The sequence below is a fragment of the Elaeis guineensis genome, chromosome 7 (genome assembly GCF_000442705.2).
Source record: "Elaeis guineensis isolate ETL-2024a chromosome 7, EG11, whole genome shotgun sequence".
Taxonomy (NCBI): Eukaryota; Viridiplantae; Streptophyta; class Magnoliopsida; order Arecales; family Arecaceae; genus Elaeis; species Elaeis guineensis.
In genome coordinates, this window is record NC_025999.2 from 97064934 (window position 1) to 97091137 (window position 26204).

At 37.6% G+C, this 26204-nt stretch overlaps 2 protein-coding genes and 1 long non-coding RNA gene across 18 annotated transcripts; 1 reads left to right on the forward strand and 2 right to left on the reverse strand.

Annotated features, from left to right (window-relative positions):
* The first annotated feature begins 6556 nt into the window (after positions 1-6556).
* LOC109506061 (arabinogalactan protein 41) lies at positions 6557-8356 on the forward strand. The gene is made up of 2 exons (XM_019851625.3): positions 6557-6856; positions 8091-8356. The coding sequence occupies exons 1-2, from the start codon at positions 6742-6744 to the stop codon at positions 8195-8197; spliced, it is 222 nt and encodes a 73-aa protein (XP_019707184.1). The 5' UTR covers positions 6557-6741; the 3' UTR covers positions 8198-8356.
* Positions 8357-9844: 1488 nt separating this feature from the next.
* Positions 9845-19133, reverse strand: LOC105048230 (mitochondrial carrier protein MTM1). 16 transcript variants are annotated; one of them, XR_012142490.1, is made up of 8 exons: positions 18761-19118; positions 18445-18591; positions 17224-17328; positions 16831-16894; positions 16414-16467; positions 16140-16265; positions 11536-11775; positions 9851-10971 (listed from the first exon to the last, which is right to left on the reverse strand). XR_012142490.1 is itself a non-coding variant. In XM_073260400.1 (7 exons), exons 2-6 carry the CDS (start codon positions 18541-18543, stop codon positions 16171-16173), a joined length of 417 nt encoding a protein of 138 aa, XP_073116501.1. In that variant the 5' UTR covers positions 18544-18591; positions 18761-19116; the 3' UTR covers positions 12076-13843; positions 16140-16170. The 16 variants fall into 16 exon arrangements, 6 of the variants coding, with proteins under 6 accessions (XP_073116499.1, XP_073116501.1, XP_073116500.1 ...); XR_012142489.1 differs by lacking the exon at positions 16414-16467 and having other exon boundaries at positions 9845-10971; positions 11606-11775; positions 16838-16894; XR_012142491.1 differs by lacking the exon at positions 16414-16467 and having other exon boundaries at positions 16838-16894; positions 17204-17328; positions 18761-19119.
* Positions 19134-19665: 532 nt separating this feature from the next.
* On the reverse strand, positions 19666-23294 carry LOC140859205 (uncharacterized). The gene is made up of 2 exons (XR_012142662.1): positions 23131-23294; positions 19666-19980 (listed from the first exon to the last, which is right to left on the reverse strand). It is a non-coding gene; the product is annotated as an uncharacterized lncRNA (long non-coding RNA).
* Between the last annotated feature and the right edge of the window lie 2910 nt (positions 23295-26204).

Sequence of the window (26204 nt, forward strand, 5' to 3'; positions counted from 1 at the left end):
TGCACTCCAATTTTTTTCAAGAGTTTAGCAGGGCAACTACCAACTTCATTAACATAATCACATACTCTGATGCTTAAGAGATTCCATCACTTCGAGAGAAATCACATTCTTTGATCCTTTTGGAAGAACAACAAGATCAACCATCAAAAGTTTTGAAACTCAATAGCATAATCATCTTAGTATGATGAGAATTATGGTTCACAGTGAGGCATGACAGTCCAACTAGCTTGAAAACCCAACCCTAAATGCTTTTAGCCGAATGTTAGCCCACCAGTCTGGGCCGAAGACGATATCGTCGTGATCTGAAAGCCGAGTCAGCAACATGGAACCGCTACCGGACTTTAAATAGAAGCCCAAATTGGGCCTGGCCGGGCCCATCCAAACTAATCAAATTAACTTCCCTGCATTAGTTCCGATAATGGTTAATCTTTAGACCAACCTGATCCCATCTACCAAACTGGCCTAGATTGTTTGATACTTTGTCTTGCTTGTCCAGCCACCATCCACCTTTACAAGTTTTAATTAGAGAAATTTGCAATGCCATCTTCTCTTTTCTTCGACATGTTTGTAGTGTGTTATGTTTTGTTGTCAGTCCTGGGATTTTTTTTTTTTTTCCTTTTTTTTTCCCTGGTGAGGAATCCGTCCTGGCCTCCCGAGCTCCTTTCTTCAAAAAAACACCGGTCGGAGGATCTTGTGAGGTTTGATATTTGCTGGGTCTTGGTCTAATCGAATTTACTTAGTCCTAAGATTTTTAATCTTCTTTTCAATGCAAGTAACTCAATAAATATAAGTAAACCGACACTTTAAAACGTATTCATAGCTTGCTTGTAGGAAATGGCTGCTCTAAGATGCCCCTGAAAAAGCACCAAAAAAACAAGAGGGTAGCAAATTGAATCTAGCATTATTTGCCTTTTCTTCTTTGGAAACCTACTCTCATAGTTGTTTAATATGTTATACTTAGATGAAACAGTTATATTATTTTAATATATGTGTACATGTATGGATCCACACACCCCCCCTATATGTATATGTATACATATATATACAGTTTTGCTGGACCATTACATTCTATCCTCTTAACTAATTACAAGAATATTTTCAAGGCTGCATCAACTTGTATTATGTATACAATCACCAATGCATGTGCATGGACATAATAAAATTATGTCATGGGGGTAGGAGCATAACATGTTCAATAATAAACTTCAGAGCAGACTGCTGTTGTGAAATAATTACAGTAATTATGATGATGGACCTTTTCTGAAAATATGCAAATGGACTGCTTCTGCAAAATCCCCCATCTACCATTATCTTGCACATTCTCTAAGCATTTCGACATGCAAAACTTATTATAATTTTTAAATGTTTTTATACTTGTTCAGCAAAATACCGACGTCCTCCATTTTACTTTGTTGAACTGGATAAAACTCATATTCTTAATCCTTTTCATTTCTTCGAAAGTTCTGAACAAATTTGATTGCTACTATAATATATTAATATCGACTAGTGCGAACAGCACATCAATTATCCACTCTGACTCCTCCAGCTTTTTCAGTCATGAAGCCCATAATGGTTGCCTGCACTCATGGAAATAGACGGATTCAGTGGTTTCTGTTGTTTTCTATTCATGTGACTTCTGCTGCCACGTGCTGCAGAGCAAGCAAAGACCAGCCGGAATTCAATATTTGGAAGCATAAAGATCTTTCACTCTTTTTTTTTTTTTTTTTTTCTCAATAAGATCTTTCACTCTTTCAAAGTGAAAGAAAAGCTGTTTCCAAAAAGAAGGAAACATATAGATAAGAAATCATTTTGCTCTGTATTGTTGAAAAAGGAGTATATTTAAGGATTTACAGGAGCACCTACCATAAAACATCCTACAAACCTACCTCCCAGTGTAAAAATAGGGTACTACTTATATCTTATGTGACCACCCTTTTTTTTTTTTTTTGAGAAAAACCTTATCATATCTTATATAACCATGTTAATTACCACTCTTTTTTAGTTCAAGTACTTATGCTTTCTGTTTAACATTGCAATCATTAACCTTTGCTTTTTATATATGGAATTGGGGCAGAGCTTTTGTTCCTTGAAGGCTTTTTGTGTGTGAGGGCAGAATAGGTTCCCCCATATGAACCTGTGATTATGCGACGAGTGGAACTTGAAGTTTAGATTGTTCTTGAACGGTACCGACCATCACCTAGTCTTTAATGATGCCGAGCTGCTTTTAAGTTTCCTTTTCTAAATCCTGCCTGCCTGCTGCCATGTGATGTTGGTTTAGCATCAGATGCTGGGGTTGGATGGAATCTATTCTGTTGCTTGCTGACTAGTATCAGTCAAAGCATAGAAGCTTAAAATATGTCTTCATGAATGCATATTCCTTGAAATGTCCATAATTTGGAATCCCAACAAACCTATCCATTTGCTCTTGAATGTAGCACGCTTGTTCTTGCTGATGGCTAAAAGTGACAAAGTTATTTCATTTGGCACATTAAAGTCAGATCTGGACCTCACACAGTATTCTTTCTCAAAAAAAAAAAAAAAAGCCTACAGAACTGAAGAGATGGGGCAAAATGATTGAGATGTTGCTGGGGGAGGCAATGGAGCAGCCGAGGATGCCATAAATCATGTTTTAATTGGGTTTCATTGCCCGAAAACTTCTAGGCGCCACCCACCTCCCCCCTACCATGTGAAGGTGGCTTAGCATCGGACCAACACATGACCTGGGATTGAACCAGTGATTGGCAGAAGCCGTTGGTCCTCATTTGTTTTTTTAATTTCCTTCTCTGTTTTCCTATACTTTCTTCTCACCTCTTTGCTGAATTTTTGTTTTTCTTCCTTCTCTTCCTCCTCTCGTAATTTTCTTACCTTCCTCAACAAATTTTGTAGATAAATACTCTCCTTTAACCTCAAAAGACTAGCCTTTTTTCTTTTTTGCTGAATATGGGAGGCTGAACACCACCCAGTTTTTATTATGATCTAAATTATGTACAAAGAAAAAGTGGGAGAAGAGTACAAGAAGACAACAACATCGATTTACAAGTCACTGTTTGTCCAGAAGTATGCAGGTTTTTCAGTCCCTGTTGCACAAAAAAACATGATCAGGGACTTCACAACAAAAGAGTAGTCAGGTCCACCATTAAAGCCTATTGGTCCATCTGAACCACCTATCAAGATCTGGGACTTAACAAGGGATCGATATGAACCAATTAGTTAGGATATTGATGGGCCAGTCTTATAATTAGTTTTATATTAATGGGAAACTTAACACCCAATCCCCTTTTCTGACTTCCATTGGATGGTCAGTCTTGTCATGGGCTGGATGTATTCAAAAATTTTAATATGGGTTGCTCAAAACAGCCCCGTTGTCACCTTCATCAATCAAAACTTGAGAACCATCTAGTAGGGATGCCAACGAGCTAATCTATTGGGCTTAACATCGTTTTGTTAAGATCACTAGTAGAATATCAGGTCAAGATTTGCAATATTCTCTGCTCAGACTTGGCCAAACAACCCTACCATTTAGCAACCACCACATTCCCAGGCCAGGCTATTGGAATATCTCATGATCGGTGCCACTACATAGGATTAAAGATTACAATTCTCCACTATTTTAACACAATCATTGGTGCTGCGTTTCCATGGTAATGTTTCCGGCCAATTTTTCTCCACACGTCTGAACATGATTTGGTCGTGTATGACTACAACACTAAAACCCATCACTTGGTTTTGATCACTTTGGTTGTCACACACTCAAGGATTGACCTTTTAGGTCATCTCACCCTCTTGCCACTTTGGCTCTCCAATCTCGGCATGGCTTTGTGGTATTCCAGCCCCAGCCATGCATCTTTTTCTAGCAAGCATGCCGGCCACAAACCTACCATGTGAAGGCAAACACTGGAGAAAAGAATATGAAATGGACCACCCCATCATGGAAGGAAGAATAATTGCTCAAATAGTAATGGGGAAGAACTAGCCGTTGGGCCGAACGTTGAGAGAATGGTGGCAGTTGAGAGTCTTCAAAGGCTTCGAGAATTCCGTTACACGAGGGTTATGGTCCCCCAAGAACTCCAGTCTCTTTCTTTGCCTCACTGTCACCCCCTCTCTCTCTCTCTCTCTCTCTCTCTCTCAATCAGTGGCTCGCACATGCTGAAAGCGAATATTGGTCACCAAAAGGATGAGATTTTTGAATGTGGGGTGATCCCTACCTTAAAACAGTGCTGACGACCAGCAATGCAGCCTTCCAATGTTTCTCTCCGTGCAATGACTAAACTACCTTTCAGCTATAGGTGACATATGATCACTTGCAGGTAATATAAGCTTGATAAAAAGATCCCCTTATTCTTTGATAATGGCATGCGGCTTGATGGTTCTTGAACGTACATATATAAGTTGTTTAGAAGAAAATTCGTAATGGCTTTTGATGGCCCGTCTTCAGAGTACTAGTGGTGAAGAATAACATAGAACAAAGCTAGCAGAAAGTAGAGATCTGGTAATGGGATCATATTGACCTCCTCATACGAGATGGTCATGCGAGTCATCAGCATTCATCTTATGGATCGACCATTCGAGCCCTCATGGGAGGTCTGGAGACCAGAAATGGAGATTTTTTTGAAGCTGTCCAGCTTGCAATTGATTAGCGCACTGCGGTTTTGTGCAAGTTTTTGGGTTGAAATAATAAAGTAGTCCAGAGAAAATGTTATACATGCATGCAAATTTTGGATCTCAGTTCTGCATGGGTTCGACCCTCCATCAATTGTATGATATGTGTACAAGATTGCGGGCAACGATGATCCCAGCAGGTTTGTCATTGGATACTTGACAAGAGGCTAAACGTAAGAGGCATCGATGCTATGAAGGTGAGCCGGCTTTCCAGTTATGAAAAGCTTTCGTTAACAAGGCGATAGGACATGAAGCAACAAAATATTTTCACCATAATACATAGGAAAATATATGATGATGAGCGTTTGAACTGTGGACTGATAGCTGGCATGGCCAAGTTTGATTAGGTCCGCGTTTGGTGTTTTGCTATGCTGACGTGGATGGTGCTAGTGGAAGCCGGCTCTTTTGTATGGTGGATGCACCACAGCGTTTCTGTTCTCCTGTACATATTGTATTCTGCCCGATGGCCACGATATACTGTATACTACGATACACCAGAGAGGATCCATGCTCACGCTAGTGACACCTCCCATACGCATGTTATGTATGGTACAGTCGGATACTTAATCTTGCATGTTGACCGATATGGTGCCACATCCCACATGCTTATCAAACGTGTTATATTTGATGATTTAATTCTTTATGTTGATATGCATGGTGATAATTCCAACGGAAAAAAAAAAAAACCCTCCACATGCATGCTAGACATGCGTCACATAGTCAACAAGACCGGTGCACAAAATAAAATAATATAAACAAAAAATGAAAGCAAAAAAAAATTGTTTTCATGTCCATGTTACCTGTCTTGAAATATGGTACTTATATGAAATCACATATGTGAAGTAAAACGATTATATCAAATTAGGATAAAGTCAAAAGATAGATATATTATAGATTTTTGTTACATTAAGCCGTTAATAATACACACCAACAAAAAACAACAATGCGAGGAGATCATGTGCAAATATGATTAACAAAATGAGCAACAATTAAGATGACAAATAGTTGATGGCCATATCATGTGATGACATAGTAGCATGTCAAACATCAAAAATCAACATGAAAATTTGAAGGTAAAAGTAGGATAAAGAAAGCTAGCGACTGTGCAATCTCCACCATCATTATCAAAGGTTATATCATTTTAGAATTTTTATACACCGACAAGCCATCTCCTTCCATCAAAGAGTATATGGACATCCTACTTTGGCTATATGGCAAAATTTGATTGGTAAAAAAAAAAAAAAATCTAGAAATTTATTATAGATTTTTAAAAACATTTTCTGGTCTCTCGACGAATGGATGAGGGCTGGATTTTCATTTCATGATAATTGGTTATAATTTCCCCTTAGCAAATCAATGCATTATATAAAATTTTAATGGCAAAAGCATTCGGACACACCACTTTATGTGGAAGGAAATGCATTGCAAGCTGTGACCAGGCAAGAAAATTTTAACTTTCCAGCTAGTACACAACTGTTTTTTTTTTTTTTTCTCCTTTTTGGTAAGAAAGATACTAGTGGTATTTAATTGGGTATATGTTGAACACCACCAGACCGGGTCGGGCCTAGGTTAGGTTGGACGGTATCTTTTGGTGCTCCGATGTTGCCGCACAATATTTGCTTTACCCTGCCCCAGGATCCACCAGATGGACGGCAGATATCGATCCATCAAAGTCCGAGTCCCTCGCGGCCAGGACAGGGACGCCACGTGGGATGACGTGGGCCCCAGGAGCGGGAGGAGAGATGCCAGGTAGCCAGGCTGGCGGAGGGGCGAGCTGTAACCGGAGCTTCACGTGGGTGGACCCCCCTGGGGAGCGCACAGCGATGCTCAGCGGATTTGCCGCTTCGCCCCTCGGCCTCTTCTATAAAAAACGGCACGGGGGGAAAAAGGTCACTAAAAAGAAAGAGAAGGGCGGAGCGAAAAAAAAAAAAAAGGGGGAAGCAAGCTCGGTGCTTCAATCCCTGGTTTCGTATCCTCTTTCCTCCTCTCTTTCTGGTGTTATAGAGAGGGAGGGAGATCGAGGGTTTCCAGGGTTTGATCTTTGATTTCTTTCTTGATCCGAAGGCGACGTCGGTCTCGGAGATGGCAGCGATCCCTAGAGTTCCTTTTGGTTTGATGGCCGTCGCGGCTCTCATCTTCGGCATTGTCTTGCCGGCCGTCCAGGCCCAGGCTCCGGCCCCGGCGCCGACCAGCGATGGTGAGCCACATTTCCCCAAATCTTCGTTCTTTTCCGTTTTCTTTCTTTTGAATTTTTTTTTTCCTTGCATTCTTCTTAATAGTCTGGATTTTTCCTGTTTCTTAGGCTTCATTGTGGCGTGCTTTTAATATCTAAGTCGTTTTGATAGATGCTTGTGGTTGATTCGTCAACTCCAGTATCGGTTTTCTCAAAATCACTGGGTAGCTGTGATATTATAACTGTTATTATTAGTTAATATTAAAGCTGGATTAGCAATTTTAACTCTTGATATGATTTGTAGACCACTCTGACGCTGATTCTTTCTCTAGAATTACATTTCCTTGGCGACCAAATATTACCTTCAAACAATCTATATGGAAATCAACGCAATGTTACCAGAACGTACATAAGAATTCATCGTTTTAGAACATTCTAGTGTATGAGATCGTTCGGTGTTTTCAATTAATCGGTCATCTTTGCCTGTTCTTGGTGTAGATGGGAGCCCAGAGCCAACCCAATGGTCGGAGGCTCGGGTCGTAATCAAACAATCTATGTCCCATCTTCGAACTCGGCTATGAAGTAGTCCGGCCAAAATATTTTTGATAGATCTTGTTTTACTTTGCTTTGACTCTCATTCTCACCTCTCTAAGGAATCTATTGCTTTCAAAGAAAGCGGGCAAAAAATAAGGGGAAATTTTTTTAAAAAAATCTTTTTTTTTTTTTTTTTAATTTGATGAAAGAGAAGGTTCGCCCACCCAAAATTATGTTTGATGACCTCAAAATTCAGTGAATCAGGAAAAAAAAACTATGCGCTCTGAGCCCAACTCAAATCAACTGTCTCCTGGTGTCCTTGGACCGAAAAGGTGGAACATTGATTGCTTGCCTTCAGCATTTACGGGAATCCCTTTATCATATATATATATATATATATATATATATATATATATATATATATATATTCATGTTATTATCTGAGCTAGCAACCGGAGAAACTGGTTTTTCTTGTCCCGTTCGAGGATAAGTTTGCCTCAACATCAATTTATGCTTCAAATCCTACATTTATAGAAGATGTAGTGCTTTGCTGATAAACCCATCCAAACTAATGTCTCAAGATATTACCTGCTCAACTGCCCTTCAGCTTTTAGGATTTGGACTATCCACCTTTTTGTCTTCAGCTGTTGTAAAGTCACCAATATCCATCTTGTTTAGTTTGAACTGATGATGTTGAATAATTTGTTTCTTTGCTGCTCTACAGGGACATCGATTGACCAAGGAATTGCCTACGTGCTGATGCTATTGGCCCTAGTTCTCACCTATCTCATCCACCCCTTGGATGCTTCACCCCCCTACAAGCTTTTCTGAGGTCACTCATGGACTGAATTGATGGTTTTATTAGGGAAGGGAGCGGGCATGGTTGAACTGGTTGTTCATTTTGTTTGAATCTGTTGTGGTTTGGGATTTGGACCTCTGGTTGTATTATTTTTACTATCCTTGGTTTTGATCGGATTCTTTTTTCTTGCATGTCTCCATCCAGATTCCTTCATTCTCCTCTATATCAACCAACAGCCCTGTAAATGCAACAGAAATCATGTGTGCTCGCATCTTTAATTGCTAATGTCTCATGGTTCGGTCGCTGCTTGTGGGTTGAAACATGTGCGCCAAATCTTTAATTGCTAGATGCCTCATGGTTTAGTATCATCCAGATACAATTATTGCTTACAGGCTGCTGCCTGTGTACGTATTGACATGGGGAAGACATGAAAACTGCTGTGTTTTGAACTGTGGAAGAGCTGTCATTCATTGCTTGTGTTTGATATTTGATCGTCTTGGAATCCAGTGATTTTTATTCATTCTGTCTGGTCTCCAGTGGTCCAGATTTGGCCGAACTTATGCTGGCAGCATTAATGGATGATATGACTATTTGATCAAGAAAGAATGCTGACATAACAATCTTGTTCTGAGAAATCTGGGTTAATGACTGAATTATTTGCCTTTAGGGTTGCAGGCCCTAGCACAAGCAGTCAATTGGATGTTCTAGCTTGATGTTTCTGCAATCCCCCCTCATTTTTGAAGGTCTGGGAATCAAGACTTAATTATCTTGATGCTCAGCAGTAATTTCCAAGTTATGCTGTACCTTCTGGAACCTCAACCCCTTGGCATGCATTATATTATTTCGAACGGATTCTAAACAGATGCTTTCGGACCCCAAGTTGATGAGGGATGCAGGTAACTTTTGTTATGATGGTAAAGAAGAATGCCAAATTACCATGTTTTTATTGACGCTGAAATTTAAAGTTCTGAGTATGAAGCCTGCCAAGAAAAAGGAATAAGAAATAATGGACAATCAAATAAACTTAGAAAAAGACTTGTTCCCATCACAATGCCACGATGTCATGCTAAAATTGAGGGAAAAAATGTCGATTCTATTTAAAATACAGTATTATGAACAAAAAGATGTTTTTATGCTTAAATGATTTAGTTTTTCTTTTATCACTTTTAAAAGCTTTTTCATTTTGTGAAGTCATGGAAAAATACTGGGAAACTTTCAACAAAACCTGTAGGATTGGAGTATTTGTTTAACCCTCTAGCTGTTCCTGTTATCCTCCTAACCTCCCAAGTGTCAGTGAACAGAAGAGTAAGTAAAGATGATTAAGATCTACCCTTAAGACTATGAATATTAAGCAAAAAAGGTAAAATGAAGAAACCGTCAAACCATATCAAACACTACTACAACTAATTACCTGGACATTCATTCACCGTTGATGTCTCAGGAGATTCAATCTTTGGAATCTATATTGGTCATCCAGTCCTGTAATATAATTCATGGACTCGCACCGCCAGTAGGAAAAACAAAAAAAGTTTACCTACTTGAAACATCATTCCAAACAAGAATATGACGATCATCTATTCCTTAATAAGTTTTAGAATATATTAGAGCAAGCTAACAAGGTCTGCCGGTCCCCGTTAAACAATTTGCTGTTGCCTCTTGCTGAAATTAAGAAGCAAAGTAATCAAACCTGCTAAACACCACAAACACTATTAACCTGCTCGGATGCTCCATTAGCATCCATGGAATAGCAGGGGTATCTCCAACACTCAACCAATTTCACTGCTAGGATTAACCGTGCGTATAGTGCATTCCACAAATACCAGATATTTCCCAACAAGTATGTACAGATGAATGCCCATAGATGGATGGCAAAAGTTTTTTGGTTGAGGCCAGCTATGCATCCATACTGAGAAACAATACCCCTTTCGTTTAGGTGACTATATAGTTTAAAGAGAGATACTGCCAAAAAGGACCGGTGGATGAATACCCATAAATAGCAAAGCCGCGGCTAGCCATGCATCAGTAATGAGAAACAATACCCTACTCTCTTTCGGTGTAGAAATTTCTGGTCCAGTAATGGTTACGTTGGAGACTATACTTTTGAAAGCGTAGGACGAAAAGGCCTGAGAAATTGTAGCCACATAGACGCAAAAGTGACGCTTCAACTTTATTCCATTAGTTGCCTCTCAACGTCATATATAATGCGGTCGAAGAATATTTTAAAAAAATGGTCGCCGAATAACAGCATTACAGATAGAACGACTAATCCATAAAAACCACCTATAGAAATTTAAAAAATTATCACGCTTCAGAAAGGATCTGTTAAATTTGGCCCTGACAGCTTGATATGAGAAGTACTTTTCTTCTTTTTTCTTCTTTTTTTTCTTTTCTTTTCTTCTTCTTCTTCTTCCTCTTCCTCTTCCTCTTCTTTTCTTTTTTTCTTTTTTTTTGTGTGTGCGTGTGTGTGTGCGTGTGGTAACGGAAGTACTTATCCTTTTGACAAGATAGCTTGCAACATTATGCTAGGCAAATGGCATTAAACTAATATGGGTTAAGCTGCCTAAGGCTTCTCATACCTTCCAAGCTGTCAAGCCTTCAAAAGCTTTAGCGTGTGCATCTGGATCAAGGAACAATCCCTTTGACGGGCTGCTGGGTCAGGGAAGTTTGAATTTCCAAAGATAGCCAGAACATCGTCACATGAGTCTGCATGCCTTCTATGTACGACATACTTGACAAGCTCATAGAAACAAACAACAATTAAGGCCTGCATGTGGCCCTACATCTGAAGAAGTCCCTTCATGCCCTCCTGCATGCCATATTTAAAATATCATGTAGGTCTAAGACAAAAACTCTTATTTGTTTAAATCTCCAGAAATTTTCACTTTAAGCATTCTATAATATATTTGGAACCAAGATTGCATACCATCAACCCCATCTACAAGTGCGAAATCCAGTTTGTCATTACTATTTAGTACTAACACATAGACAACTCAATTGCTGCATGAATAGCAACGCTATAATAGCAGTAGCAGAATCTTAAAAGACTCCATTGAATGTCTCTCACTCTTAATGAAATTTTTGCCCGTTGGGAGAACCTCAACCAGGACAAGAACATTCCCAATCTAGATTAACTAAGCTGCTAATAGGATTTTGCCTTGTGGTCATTTCAGCACCCTTGTTGGATACTTCAGCAACCAACATACTTAACTAACTAGATAGCTGTAAAAAGGGTCAAATGTGTCATGGCATTAAAGTATTTAGTTCCAGAAAAACTCCAAGAAGGCAATTGAGTCAACAAAACTTGGGATAATGCCAAACGCTAGAAGCAGAGATCAAATCTGATATATGAAGTTGCAAATTAATAACTTACTGTGTCAGTTTTATGAAAACCATAAACCCTAATGTAACACATGCTTCATGATGGAAGAATGATATAAAACCATGTCAGTATGTTCGAGGCAGGAATGAGCTTCTATCTGGCATAGTGTTTCTGCAACATCACCGGACATGCAGCTGCAGCAGCAAGAAGCAAGAAAGCCTGCCGAAAAGTTGGCCCCTAGAATAGTAGCTGCCTTCCCTTCCTGACCAACTTACCCAAGTTGCTTCTTATCTGCATAAAAATAATTCCAGAACATAAGCGCCTGAACACATCAACAAACCATAACACGCTGCTTTACAGATTTATAAATTCTATAAAGATAAATAAAGGTCGCACCAAAATAATGCATACGAAAGTGAAAGATGATAAATCACTGGGGCCCTCTTTGTTATTGTGCTCCCACACCTGTCCATAGTGCATGATACCCTTGCACTATTTATATTATTTGGTTAGTTTGGTGACAACATAGTTTTATGATGACGGGTTTCACATGAACAAAAGACGAAGACAATATCATCCAACAACAATGACTTTGCCAAAAAACCTGTATTGACTAATATTTCTGATATGATGGCAAAGGGAAAACAATGCTAATACAAAGTAGGGAAATGTGGGGCTTGTCTAGGTGGCCAAGCTAGCATCTTCCTTTTCCAATAGTATCTTGAAACATGTTAACAATAACCACAAATTTAAAAGACATGACGTATGTTTCTCAATGTAATTTTCTGTGTGGTGAGAGGATGCCAAGTAAAGTTTTCCACATCCCTGGGAGCCTCGCTCCAGTTCAAGATTCTTCAAATGACTGTCACAGTAGAACAGGTCCCTGGATCCTCTAATACAAAGAAACATGGTGGAAAGGAAATTTGTTAGTTCAAAAAAGATAATAGATTGGGAAATCATAATTCTATACCACTATTAAAAAAAAGAAAAAAAAGCACCGAGCTTGGTCCTCAAATTCAAAGTGATAGAACTCTTTGCCAGAAAAATGAAAGTAGGATGGCCTTGGATTTTCTGATAGATTGAGATAAGGAGAATGAATTGGAGGGGTATTAATACATGTAGGTATTGGGATCAGACCACCCTTGAAAATCTGAAGTTATAACCAGATTTTCTGATCAAAGTGATTGTAAAAGTTTTTTGGAGAGGAGTTCAGTTCTAGAAAAGGGCGAAAAAAAGGTCAAATCCATGATTATCGAGTAGCTCTTCAAGCAAGGAAACAACAAATTTGATCGCATTCTAATAGAATCTAATATATACAGCAGTTATCTTCCTCTTTTAAGAACTTACAATATCAGAAGTTTAATGACTTGCTTTTCAAATGATCAGAATGTAATTACATTTTTCACCTAAAAACCAAGAAATTGCATTGACTTGTAGACCACATCAATAAAAAGGAAATGGACAGAGAAGATATGTTTTGACCATATGATCATAAGCCCATGAAAGTGGACCTCACCAAGATATGAAATAACTGGCACAAGATCCATCCATCTAAAAAACATTGTCAAGAACTCATTCCCAGAAGAAACATAATCAAGAACTGGTAAAAGGGGCATATGCCAAACAACAAGATGGCTATAACTCCAGGTAAATCTCAAATCTCTTAGCTGTATGGGAAGACTAATGTAGTGAAATATAAGGATTAGAAATATTGAATAGTCCACCAGTGTCTAAAGGTTGTCAGGCATTGCCTAAGAGCCTCTGACACTTGACTGGAAGGGGAATGGGTCTTGATTTCATAAGGAACTCATTTCATGACAAGTGAATTTTTCGTTTGCTTATTTGGCTACAACTAGAGCTGTAAATAGTGGAGATCAAGCAAGTTTCAACTTTCGAGGAGAAATCCTAGCATGAAATATTTAATCAAATCTTTCTGTGGTTTTTTGACGATCAAAGGGGAGGACATACAAGCAAGAAAAATCTTCAAAACTTTTGGAAGCTTTTCAACTAAAACCCTCAAAAAAGTACCATTTGAAGGGAGAATAGAAGGATCTCACCCAAGTCATCAACAGATAATGATCATCTGCTGAAGAAACTAAAAATTAGAAAGCATCGATTATGCAAAATTGTCTACTTAAGCTTGAATAAATCCTCCATTACTGAGAAATTTGTAAACATGAGAAATGTATCCGCATGCATGTCCTTGCCAGCTCAATTGGAGAGCAAGCTATGCACGCTAATGAGCATGCAGTCAAGCCAGCAACCAGGGAAGCATAAGGTGTTAAGTTAGGAGAACTGGGGACTGTCAACCCTTCAACCAGTTGCACAATACGTCATAACATGGTAAATATATCCCCACCTGTTAGAGATCAGGAAAAAATGTGAGAAAAGGCATGGATCCACAGTGAAAACAGGCAGTCTTGTGTGTTTACTCTAAGATATAGCAGGTTTGAAAAAAAAAACACACACAATTCAACAAAGCAAACAAGTCATCTATTCAATCAACATATACTCAAGCAGGTCCTTGATATGGTAGCACATGGAGTTCAGTCTTCTAAAGGTTTTGATAATCATTCTACCAGTTAATGCACATGGTGACTGGAGAGTTTATTCTTGTGATTGCATTTAAGAGTACTGAAACAAGCAAGATTCAATCACAACCAGCAAAAATGTATATGGGTAAATATGAACTGAACTGCTTTACTAAGATTGTCCAGAAAGTCTTTAAAATTCATATGCTTGGAAAACTTCTTCATGAATAATTACCAGTAAGATGGCTAATGCACTGCCAACAGGAATAGGGATGATGACAGAGGTGCACAGCAGACAGTGACAAGAAATACAAAGAGAACGAGTTATCTATCAATGTTTTCTGATATAACAATGTATAAAATGAAGGGAACACTGAAGTATCAATTCTGATGTAAATCTAACATCAGTTATTGTGGCATCCTTCTTAAGCATATTTAGTGAAAACAAAATTACCATGGTGGTTTTTATCTTATACTGATTAAACATAATTTCTGATGAATGGATGTCATTATTGGGAAACCGTGGACAAGTATTTTGTCTTCTCAAGGAACAGTTCTATGTACCTGTTGCTGATATAACATATTGTATTATCTATTTTTATGGCATCATAATTAAGTATCTATTGTTAAAAACAAAATTAATCATAGATATCATGATCAAGATTCGAAATCCCATGGGACAGAGGTGTCCTGGTATCTCCATGGAATGCGATGCCCTGCTGTCCTATCCCGTCTCGACAGCTATCTCAGTAGATATGCAGTGTCTCTCTCTCCCCTTGTTATTTTTTTCTTTCTTTCTTTATTTTCTTTCCTTCCTTCTTTTCTTTCTTTTTCTTCTACCTTCTTTTCTTTCCTTTCGTTTATCTTTCTTTTTCTTATGACTTCCTTTTTTCTTTTTTCTTCTTCTTTCTCTTTCCTTTCTTCTTTTTTTCCTTCCTTTGTTTTTCTTCTTCCTCACTTTCTTTCTTTCATTTTTCTTCTTCTTTCCTTTCACCTTTTTTCCTTTCTTCATTCTTCTTTCTTTTTTTTCTATTTCTTCTTCTCTCCCTACATGGATGGGTTTCAGAGTTTTGACCCTATCTCGATTTTATTTTCTCACAGAAACAAGATAGGAGGGCTGGGATGCTTCCTGTCCCATTGGGATGTAAAACCTTGACCATGATAGTATCTAACTTATAAATAAAACACCAATATCCATGACAAGACACCATTAGTCAAAAGAGAGAATCAATAAGACATATTTGGATGGAAAGGCATGCACAACAGGATGTATAGGTCACATGGAGTTATGCAGATTAGGATGCAAAATCCTCGCAGACAAAAGCGCTTTGAGTTAAACATCTTCTTTTAAAAGTATGGGACCTATAATTCATAAGCCCAAGCCAACATTAGAAAATTGCAGTACCAAATTATGGAACAGAACTTGTGCACTAGTACACATACATATTAGAAAACCTCAAAAATACACATGATAATGAATTAATTTTAATGCAGCATGACAAGTGAGGATGTGCAGTTTTTGCTAAAAGATACACCCAGGAAAATCATTCCCCTATCCCAACAATAGAAATACACATGTTAAAAAACACTAGCATCTAGCCAGATTGAGGAAATGGATGTCCTTCATCCTTTGCATCAATGCTTCATTGAATATACTAATGCATGAATCCTTTAAAAAACCAATCTCAACAGAAGAAACCTAGTTCAATATTATCTTCACTTAGCATAGACTTGTGGACCAAAATCCCTACAATCTTGAATAAAAAATGGAAAATAAAAAACTTCAGGAGATTATATTTTTTATGCATAAAAGTTTCAAAAGCATGAGCATTTCAAAAGTTAAACAAATTCAAAAAATGCTGTACTATTATTCAGAATCAGATAAAGAAATTTAGAGTTGGTATAGACAGAGCTAGGCTCACATTTGTAACCTCCACAGCATTGCAAATCTTTTCTGTAAATGTTCCTTATTAGATTGACACGAAACATACACAAACTGGCATGTTGATATATAACTTGGTGCAAAAACATAATTGAAAAAGACTTGAACATAAAACCCACAAAGTAAAAAGAAATAAAAGATATTTTATGCAACTAGCCACGACTGCAAATAACCTCATTTACCTGTCTACGACCTTGTTGAATACATCTAGTGTTACTTTGTACCAAGAACAGCCAGGAGGACAAAATGACCCTGAAGCATGGATTCCACCCGGGTTGCACAATTGAATAGCAACCAAAAGTGCCAATCTGATATATTATTTTAAACCATGCGGTTTCAAATAAAGTATGTGAGTCAGTGAAAAGGCACAACCTGTAGGTCTAATTGAAAGGTGGGGAATAGATCCAGCAGCAGAAATAAAATAGGCAGCATGAAAGCAAGCGGTGTCAGATATACCAGATAGTGATTTTTTTTTTCTCTTTTCTTTGCTATAAAGGGAAGTGGACCCACCTAGAATGAATAGCGAAGTTATTATTTACAGAAATTTTCCATGTGATAGCAGTGAAATGCTAACAACAGGTTTAGTTTTAAATTGAAGCTGATAATATTTCCAAACGGCATGAAAGAAGTTTGTACAAAAATTGTATATTTTCAGATACGCATAATTTAGCCAAATCATCATGTTTTCATTTGATCCTATTATAAAAACTTAAGCTTGCACTTTCCTTGTTACCTCATCACAAACAAATCTCCCCAATAATTTAGGTCGGCCTTCAAAATATTCTCTTACAAATACAAATTTATTTAGAAATGCCCAAAAAAAAAAAAAAAAAGAAGAATTCAGCAAGCTAATTTAGCCAAGGGATAACATACGGCTTACAGCATGTTGCTGTGACAGGTTATATGGTACTCCTGGTGCATGTGCCAGCAAGCTTGTCTGAAACAAATAGGCATGGAATCCATCAGAATCTGTCCGAGGAAACAACATCTACAGAGTACATTGGAAACATAAAATCTTATATTTAAAGAATTATAAGAACCAAAACAAGAAGTGGAAAAGAATAAAACACTTGCAAGATTTAAACTGCCCTGCTATGCCAGTCAAAGAAATAAGACTACATAAACATTCCTCCAAAATGCAAGATATAGTAATTAGCCTCTTGACAAGAAAGCAGGTCAATTTCATACACCCAAAACGAAGATCCTATCATCTAGATGCTAAATAAATAGAACCAGAAACAAATACTGGTATTCAGAGGGTCCTACGCTGAATAGGGGGAATCCTAAAAAGTTCCTGCAGAAAGCTCGAGGATCTTGCAGGCAGAAATTTGTTTTAATATGAACTGCATTTGGCCGCAAGTGATTGCAGACCTGCAGAAGAGAGCAAAATTTTTAAACTTGATTTCAGCATAATCTATTTAATTAAAGAATTTGTTTTTATATTCCATTTCCTAAGAAATTGCTTTTGGCATGTAGTGTTTTTTAAGAAATTCTACTTCCTGAGAAATTGGCAAATAGTCCCTCCTTCTTCCTCCTTTTTAACTACCAGTAGCAATGAACAAAAATACAACAAGGACCCTTGGTTTGATAGACGTGGAACTCATTGTTGACTCTCAACATCTCATTTAGTAACTCATATCTCTATGAACATTGCTCACAAGGACCCATTCAGATACAACCATGAAAATATTCAAACACCATCACATTCATCATCACCACATCAAGCACCCAGTTTAAAGGCAGGTGAAATAATTGGAAGGGGTACAATGGCAGGGGGATGCCTCAGTTTTCACAATCAAAATCTGAGAGGTCAATCTGAGGAACAATAACCACACTTTCTTCTTTCATCGATCCAGAGCTTTGACAAAATTCCAATTGAAGTTTTTGTGAAAGCATCTTTCCAGAGCTTCAACAAAAATACAAAAGTGTTGGTGAAAGCCTGTCCATTTCAGGGTTATCCTGTGGAATTCTTTTGCAGTCTTTAAACAAGGCATTGTGATGTGAAACGATCAGTAATCAAAGAACACCTGGATATTCCGAAAACACACCCATCATAAATATTACGATCAATCTACATTGTGAAAGATTCAAAAAAAATTTTGGGGAGAGAAGTTTCAAGAACATTCAAAAAGTAGTTAATGCTCAAGATGTTTTGAAACAAAGATTTTATCAAGAAGACATCTTTTTAGACAAGAAAATGTGGATCCTTGTAAAGTGTAGAATAAGTACTTCAGGACAATAAAACATCAAAAGGAGAGAATGAGTGACTCTGTGATAAGAGGTAGCAAGTGGGGAAAAAAATCCACGCTGTCAAAAATTCAAGAACTATTTTGTTTATCTTGCGAGAGAGATTCAAGAATACGAATAAAAACAGCGATGACGCGTTCAAGATTATCAGACCTTTTAAAACAAGAAAAACTTCTCGAGAAGAAAAACCTGTAAAACAAGAAAAGGGTAGCAACCAGAACTCAAGTAACAAGGGGATACCTCAGCGACATCGAGGAGATTCACGAGGACGGCAGCTCCAGCAGCAGGGATGGCTCGGTCGCCGAAGCCCAGGTCGGCGTCGGAGACGAGGCCTCGCATGTCGGCATGGTCACCGGTTCATCAACTGGTTCAGAGTATTAAGCTAAACTGTACGGAGAAAAGAAAGAAAGGGCTGACATTTCGAACCAGAAAGCAGTGAGACAAGAGAAAGAAATCCTCTGGGAGTACAAAAGAAATCTAGCTGCCGTTGGGATTTCTTTTCTCGACTTCAAACGCTGGGAGGGAATATGCTACTGCTATCGAGACCCTAGCTTACCATTTGGGAACGAGATGCGGAGAGGAGTCGCGGAAGGATGTGGGAGAAGGATGGGGGCGGAGGTGGCACGACCTTCTCGGGGGCACCACTACAAGATTGAGGAGAAAGACAAGAGTCCAAGATTCATCACATCTCTTCTACTTGAGGTTCAAAGTTCGTTCTTTCCGGAAGTAACAAATACCATATGGCTTTAAGTCGATATACCCTGCGGGCTGCAGGGGAGTCGAGCTAGGCCGGGCGACAGTGGGTCTACTCTTGAATCAAGAGACCGTTCAAATAGCAGGTAGGGGGACAGCCCTATGGTTACGGATAACCAAGAGAAGGGGCGGTTCGGTTCTCAAGAATGATCCCATGGCACTCATCCCTCTGGAAGTGCGATCCTGCCACCGCGTCAATACAAAGTCAGCGAAAGGTTAAGCAACATCCGCCACCTTGTACCGAGGCCCTTTTTTATCGTATCACGTTGATACGCGTCCGTCTTAGCAGGGCTCAGGGTCAATATCACTAAACGGCCAGCCGTCAATTACATGCTTGAACGTTAACATACAAACATTTAGAAAATTAACATTTACATCTTTCACTCAAACATTAGTAATCGATGCAAAATACCTACAAACATAAGATCATCTACAAGTGAATTCCAATATCGCTGGGGAATCCAGGGCAACTGATATCAAGTTACCAGGCATCCAAGCAGACCAAACAACCTTTTTTTTTTTTTTTTTTTTTTGAGAAGAAAGACCAACGGCTAGGATGACCCTTGCCAAGATCACATGTTTGGATTGAATTTAGACTAGCCCATCGAGTCCCTCATAAGCAACTCAAAATACAGCAAAATTAGCAACCAAAAATCACAACTCATGCCCTAAACGAAATCCAGTGATAAGCATTGCAATATATCCAGGTTTCAGAGCTATAACTGCTTAACCAGCAATATCTTCATGCAAAAGAAACTGATTGAAGTCAGAAGAAAGAGATCTGGATTGATAAGCAAAGTAATTGTAAAATCCCTCTCTTTCTTCCCTTTGATTTTGGTGGCAACATTTCCCACCAATACACCTCAGCCAACACTCAGAATATGACAGTAGAATTAGTCATCACGAAAAAATGCAACAAGATTTTCTATTGGTGGTCCTATCAATGGAAATTCAAAGCTTGTCCTCGCTTTTTGGAACTTCTGCTCCATACCTCTGTCCAGCCAACGAAAACTTTTTCACTTTCTGGACCAAAGAAAAATATATGTACATCAGAAAACCTTCGGTTAGCAAGACACCAGTGAAAAAACATGATTTTGGATTAAAGAATTGGTCATACAACGTAAATCAGTTTGCTCCACGTGGTAAATGTATATAGCTGAAAAAATTTCTTGGTGGAGAAGTTCACTGAGGCAGTCATTTTTTTCATATCAGATTCAGATGTCTATATGAGCCACAGCTTCAGTTGCAGTATAAAGTAAGAAAAAGAAATGACAGGTGCCAGGAGTATCAATGCATTAATTTTGAATTTTTCCAACAAAATTGTAATCACATTTCTCACTCAACTCCACCAAAAGAAGTTCTTAGTTTCCAAAAGACTCGTATGCTTATAATAAAAGATGCTTAATCAATGAGTCAACCAAGTCCTAACAGCTGTCTCTACAAACAGAACTTGCAGTGGCAAAGACATGCTAACAACTTGCTGAGAGAATCAGCACTTCTCTCTCTGGTCCGGTAATCCCTTCTTGTGTCATTTACCTGCTACTTCAAGTTCCCTAACCTTGTCAAATTACATGTATAAGACAGCACTCAATCCCAAGCACGAAACAAAATAAAGAACATGAATTGTAATTTTGATCTTTTTTATTGGCTTAGATTGGTTTCATCTTGACACCAAGGAAGCAATATTTTCAAAATGTTCCAGTCCCAGAATACTATTACCAATTGACATATTGTCAAAAATGCTAGGCATTAAAAACATTGTTATAAGGTGATAAGAAGAAAGTTTTGTTCATCTAATTGCTGGATAAATAGGTTGACTTGGCTCAAGCAGGATCCCCACATTAGGAAGGAGCACTTAATTTGGTCTTATTAATTAAGAGAAAGGTAAAGAGCCTTCATTTCTTCAAGTAATATGAAAATGTTCACTGGCCTGTTACGACATCCACTGAATTTTATGCATCTTAACCTACAGTCAACAATAATAGTTATAAATGTTGGAAAACTAAATTATGCATCAGAAATGCATGAAGGACATTTATTTGAGAAATCAAATGAGGCAGAGCAAATACAAGGGTTACCAGAAATAATTTGGCTTCTACAAAACTGACCAAACAGGGGGCAAGTTACGAATATAAAAGATGAACCAAAAAAGGAAGGGCACTAGATGTCACAAATATGAGGCTATAGATCCATGATGGAAAGCAAGGGCGAAATTACTATCATTGCAGCAAGACAACTAGCAAAAATGATAACTATTGCTCAGATAATGAAGATAATGACTCTAAGGACAAATTATGAGTGTAGAATAAGATGAGCAATCAAGTATAAAAGAATTTAAAAAACGCTAATGAGAAGGCATATCGAATGGAGAAAATGTCTTTAACTATGAGATAAAATGCAAAACATTCAGATGTTTGCAACAACTAGCATTTCCCAAAGTCCAACAGATATACATTAAATAATTATCTTATTCACTTGTGGCCAAAAAGATAATGACCAACATATAAGGCACATAATTGCATTCATATAAATTGTTGATACAAAGGACAAAAAGCAGAGGATTAATTCAATTATGACTATTCCAAACAAAGCTTATTTAGGTCAAGCAATGGTGGCAAATATTTCTACATCAAACAGTTTGACCCATAAAGGCCAAAACCATATATAACTACTTTATAAACACTAAATAAAGATGTCAGAAGAATAATTCAAAACTGAACTTAACATTTTTATAGAAGCTGCATCACTTTTAAGGCACAGAGGAAACAACAGGGAAAAAAATCCTTCACTGTTCACAAATTTCACCATGATATGCAAATGATATTAAGAAAAATCTGTTTCAAAAATTCTCGATGAAACTCAAATTCATTATCTATCAGAAATGCAAGAATAACAGTCCTCCCTCCACAAAATCAGGCATGATTATTCAATGGTAAGACAAATATAGAATCTTAAGAGACAGGACAGAAGTTTGACACCCTTTTTTCATTACATTACCTTTAAGGCCTAATAATTTGATATTTAACCTTCTAACTCTTTTGACTAATGACTTACTACATGCCATAACTTTTGGAGAGAACTGCTTTTCAAACAGCTATTTTTGAACAAAGTCTAGACTCCGGCTGAAATTTGATAAATCTTTTAATTTCCCATTGTGAGAGGAGCCTGTTTTTCTGAATGGCCTTTTTTGAACAAAATTTAGCCTTCAATAAAATTTGATATCATCTTTTTATTTAAATCTATGAGTTCTGGCATGACATACGTGGGAGCGAGCATGCCAAGGTGCCCGGAATTTTTGTATCATGTCTGTCACAATCGCATATGTTTAGTTTATTCTCTTCTTCTTCCCTGGCTGTTTTCTTATCATCCAAGAACGAACAAGTGGAAAAATCAATGTGCTAGTGGCACAACTAATAGAAATAATTAGACTACTAAAGAATGTCTTTAAAGGGATATTTTAAGGGAGAAAATACCTCAAATTTAACCGTCCAACACATAATCTACCCTTTAAAGAAAAATTAACATTGTGGAATCATTCATCACAAGACTTTCCTCCGTATGTTTGATCAAGTACCTAATAATATACTACAGGGACCAAGAACATCAATTCCACCAGTAAACTACTAAACCCAAACAACCAAGAATACAGCTAAGCAACATATTTAATCTTATCGACAATTTTCAAGTTAACTCCTTAATTCTCTATCCTTTGCATCACTCACATACCGATGTGCAGCACCGAAAAGATACCTTTAAATGCAGAAAGACAGATGTATATAAATCCATAGAGCAACAAATTTTAAGCAGAACCCTAGATTACCGACCGTCCCAGCTTCTCTCCGATACTAGCAAGCCACTATTTTATTGAAAAGAAAACCAGACGACTTCTAAACAGTAAGTAAAGAAAAATCCATGCTGATAGGCATCAAAAGCAACCTCCGATGTCATGCAAACTAGAGGGCACGAGCAGCATTCACGACACGATGGTATCGGATTAACAAGTAAATCAAGAACGAGTCATCCATGGATTCAAATGCACCAGAAAATCCGGATTCCAACCAGGGAAAACATGATAGAAACCATCGATTAACGATAAAGAAGACCGAAATAGCCATCGATTCAGCAAAAGCAAATTCATCCTAAACAAGAATCAAGAAGACGTTCGACTGAGACCTTCTCGAGCACGCAATTCCGCAGAGCGTCCAAGAAGCGGATGCACTTGGCCCTGTCGAAGGGCGATTTGATGGTGCAGTTCAGCAGATCGAAAGCTTCCTTCCCGCAGACGGGCTGAGGCGCCATCGCTGACGCCATGGCCACAGCTAAAGACTTGGGACGACGAAGAAACACGGAGAGAGAGAGAGAGAGAGAGAGAGAGAGGAGATCTCGAACGCGTCCCGGGTCCCGCCTTGGCGTAATAAAAAGGCCGTGGGCCGCCTTGGCCATAGTCGTCCAATTCCAGTTCCAGTGACGGTAAACTTGGGGGTTGAGAAAATCCGGTGGTGATAAAACGAAAATAGAGAAATATTTTGTGCACATTGAAAATCTGACGTAGAGTGCATCATTTTATCCGATCAACCTACGTATTCATTATTTTTTAATATTTATTTAATATTTATAATTTTATTTTTTTATTTAAAATTTTAAATGATGAAAATATTTTTTTTTGAAAAAATTATAATTTTTTATGGTATATTATGATATTCTGCATCAAAATATGATGTCATAATATAGCTTAGGATGTAATAATATAGAAGAGATATTTTTTTCTAACTATTTTCCAACACATAATTAACACCTGCACTTTTATTTTTTTATTTAAAAATTTTGAATGACAAAAATACTTTACGTTTTTGAAAAAAATTATGATATTCTGTGATATAGTATAATATCCTGCGTCAAATTCTGACTTCCTGCATGCAGTATATCATAATATCGATATAAAATATTATAATTTTTTTTAAAAATAAGATAATTTTATCATTCAAAATTTTAAATAAAAAAATAAAACTGCAAGCATTACATGCATGTTAGAAAACGGTGGTTAGATAGATCAGATAAGATGGTGTGCACTCTACGTTGAATTTTATATACCGTTCGTGGTGCACACAAAATTTCTTGATGAAAATAAGAACTTGTGGATCGCAGTCGTGGTGGAATATGACCAAAAAAAGTTAGTAAATCGATAAGTTAATTGATATTAAGACTTTAGGTCATGGACGGTTGCTTGCGGTGAGAAGTGTAATCTTCTTCACTCAGGTCTCCCGTTCTCAGCTGGATATATGTATATCTCTGATCTAACAGCTACAATTTTCTGACCCTTAATATACAGTCGGTTGATGATGACTTTGATGTCTAAACTCGTAAGGTCTTTCCTGGGAGCAGTAACACCCAAAAGGCATTGTATTTCTAAGAGATTCTTTTTGTTAAAAACTTGAGGACTGGCCAACTGGTGATCCCTTTTCCCCAATACAAATCTCGATAAAGCAAATTATCCAAAACTCAAATCTCAAGGCAGAGCGATGATGGATTAATAATTTCAACGAAACAAATATTTTTTTTGAAGTTCTATTTATAAAGGTCGGGAGAGAGAGAGAGGGGGGGAGAGGGCTGTGGTTTCGAGAGCCAATACAGCGTTTTTCTTTTTCTTTTATTTTATCTTTTTTAATGTATTATGTTTTAGTGGTCACTGATTTGAGATAACACTTTGATAAACTTATTTGATGCGAGGTACCAGGATGCTAACACTTATTTATCAAGGAAGCATGGAGGAATTTAAAATATTTATATGAAACGGAGAATAGGAAATATAGGAATAAAGTAAAATTCAAGTAGCATGGAAAAGACAAACAAGTTTCAGATCCAAGATTTACAGCGGATTTAGAAAAGAAGACCAGGATTGCAATCTTATCAATATGTTTTAATGCAAGGTCTCCATCTTTGACGAACGGATATAGCCCATATTGTGGGATTGAGCCACCTCAACCATAGATCTCGAGACTCATCTTTGAAAATCTCGAACCGACAGAAGTAACAGAATGGTGAAAGGCATTACAAAATCCATCATGAGAAGCTAAGGCAAAACGACCGCACAAGATCGAACTCTCGCCAACCTTTGGGTCGGAACCCTGCCGACCTAAGGCAATGTCCCATGATTCGTGCTTATACAAATCTGACTAGAACGATACCTCAGCTATAACCGACCCCAGTCCACCAACTCATCGAGCCACGTACGCAATTAGTTGGAATCTTCTAACAAACTCCCAGAACGTCGCCACGTGGGCGTAATAAACATCCACGCCTAACAATCTATGGGTCTAGGCACAACAAACTCTGATACCCCCTATATAAAAAGATAATAAGGAGAATCTTGGTAAGCTCGGGTAAGCTTTGACAAGCCAACCCAAGTCACCACTAATTCCTAGAGGTACAAATGGGTCAGATCGGATCAGATCATGAGTGATTCCGCTCTGATCCGATTTTTTGATCGGATTTAAATATTGGACTTAAACCCAATCCAATAGAAGATTGGATCGGATCGAATCGGATCCATGATCAAATTTTTTGATCCAGCAGATCATTCGGGTCAGATCAGATTCATATATGACCTAGCTCCGATCTATAAAATATGGTTCGGTTCGGATCCAAGTTCTGATTGGTTCGAATCTAGATTATAAATAATAAAATCAATAAATAAAATATCTATAAGCAACCTTATTTGCATTACTATCGGATTTAACTAACTTTTTTTTGTTAATGAATTAGTTCTTCCCTTCATTTATAGAAAACAAATAGTTGAAAAGCTTATTGCATGTATTCAATTACAAATGATGCCAATTTTGAGGAGAAGAATGTGTGCATTAGTTGCAATCAAATATTAAAAATTATATGAAAGAATAATAAAAAAATTGTATAAGTAATGGCATGGGGTTCACTCATCCATCCAAATTTTTTTTTTAGAAGATTATATATTTTAAACTTTCGAAAAGCACGATGAAGATTGCCTTATTATAGGTTGTGACATACCATCCTAAAAAATCTAGCTTCAAAAAAGTTCGTCATATTCTATGACCAAGAAATTGATCATGAATTTTTAAGATACACCTATAATTATGGGAGACCAAGTCTAATTTTATTTACATATGTGAAAAACTCAAGAATATCAACGAAAATTGATAAATACTGATAAAAATGGTTGAACTTATAACTTCTTTTAAGAGAATGGTTAAAGATGGGAAGAAAATATTATT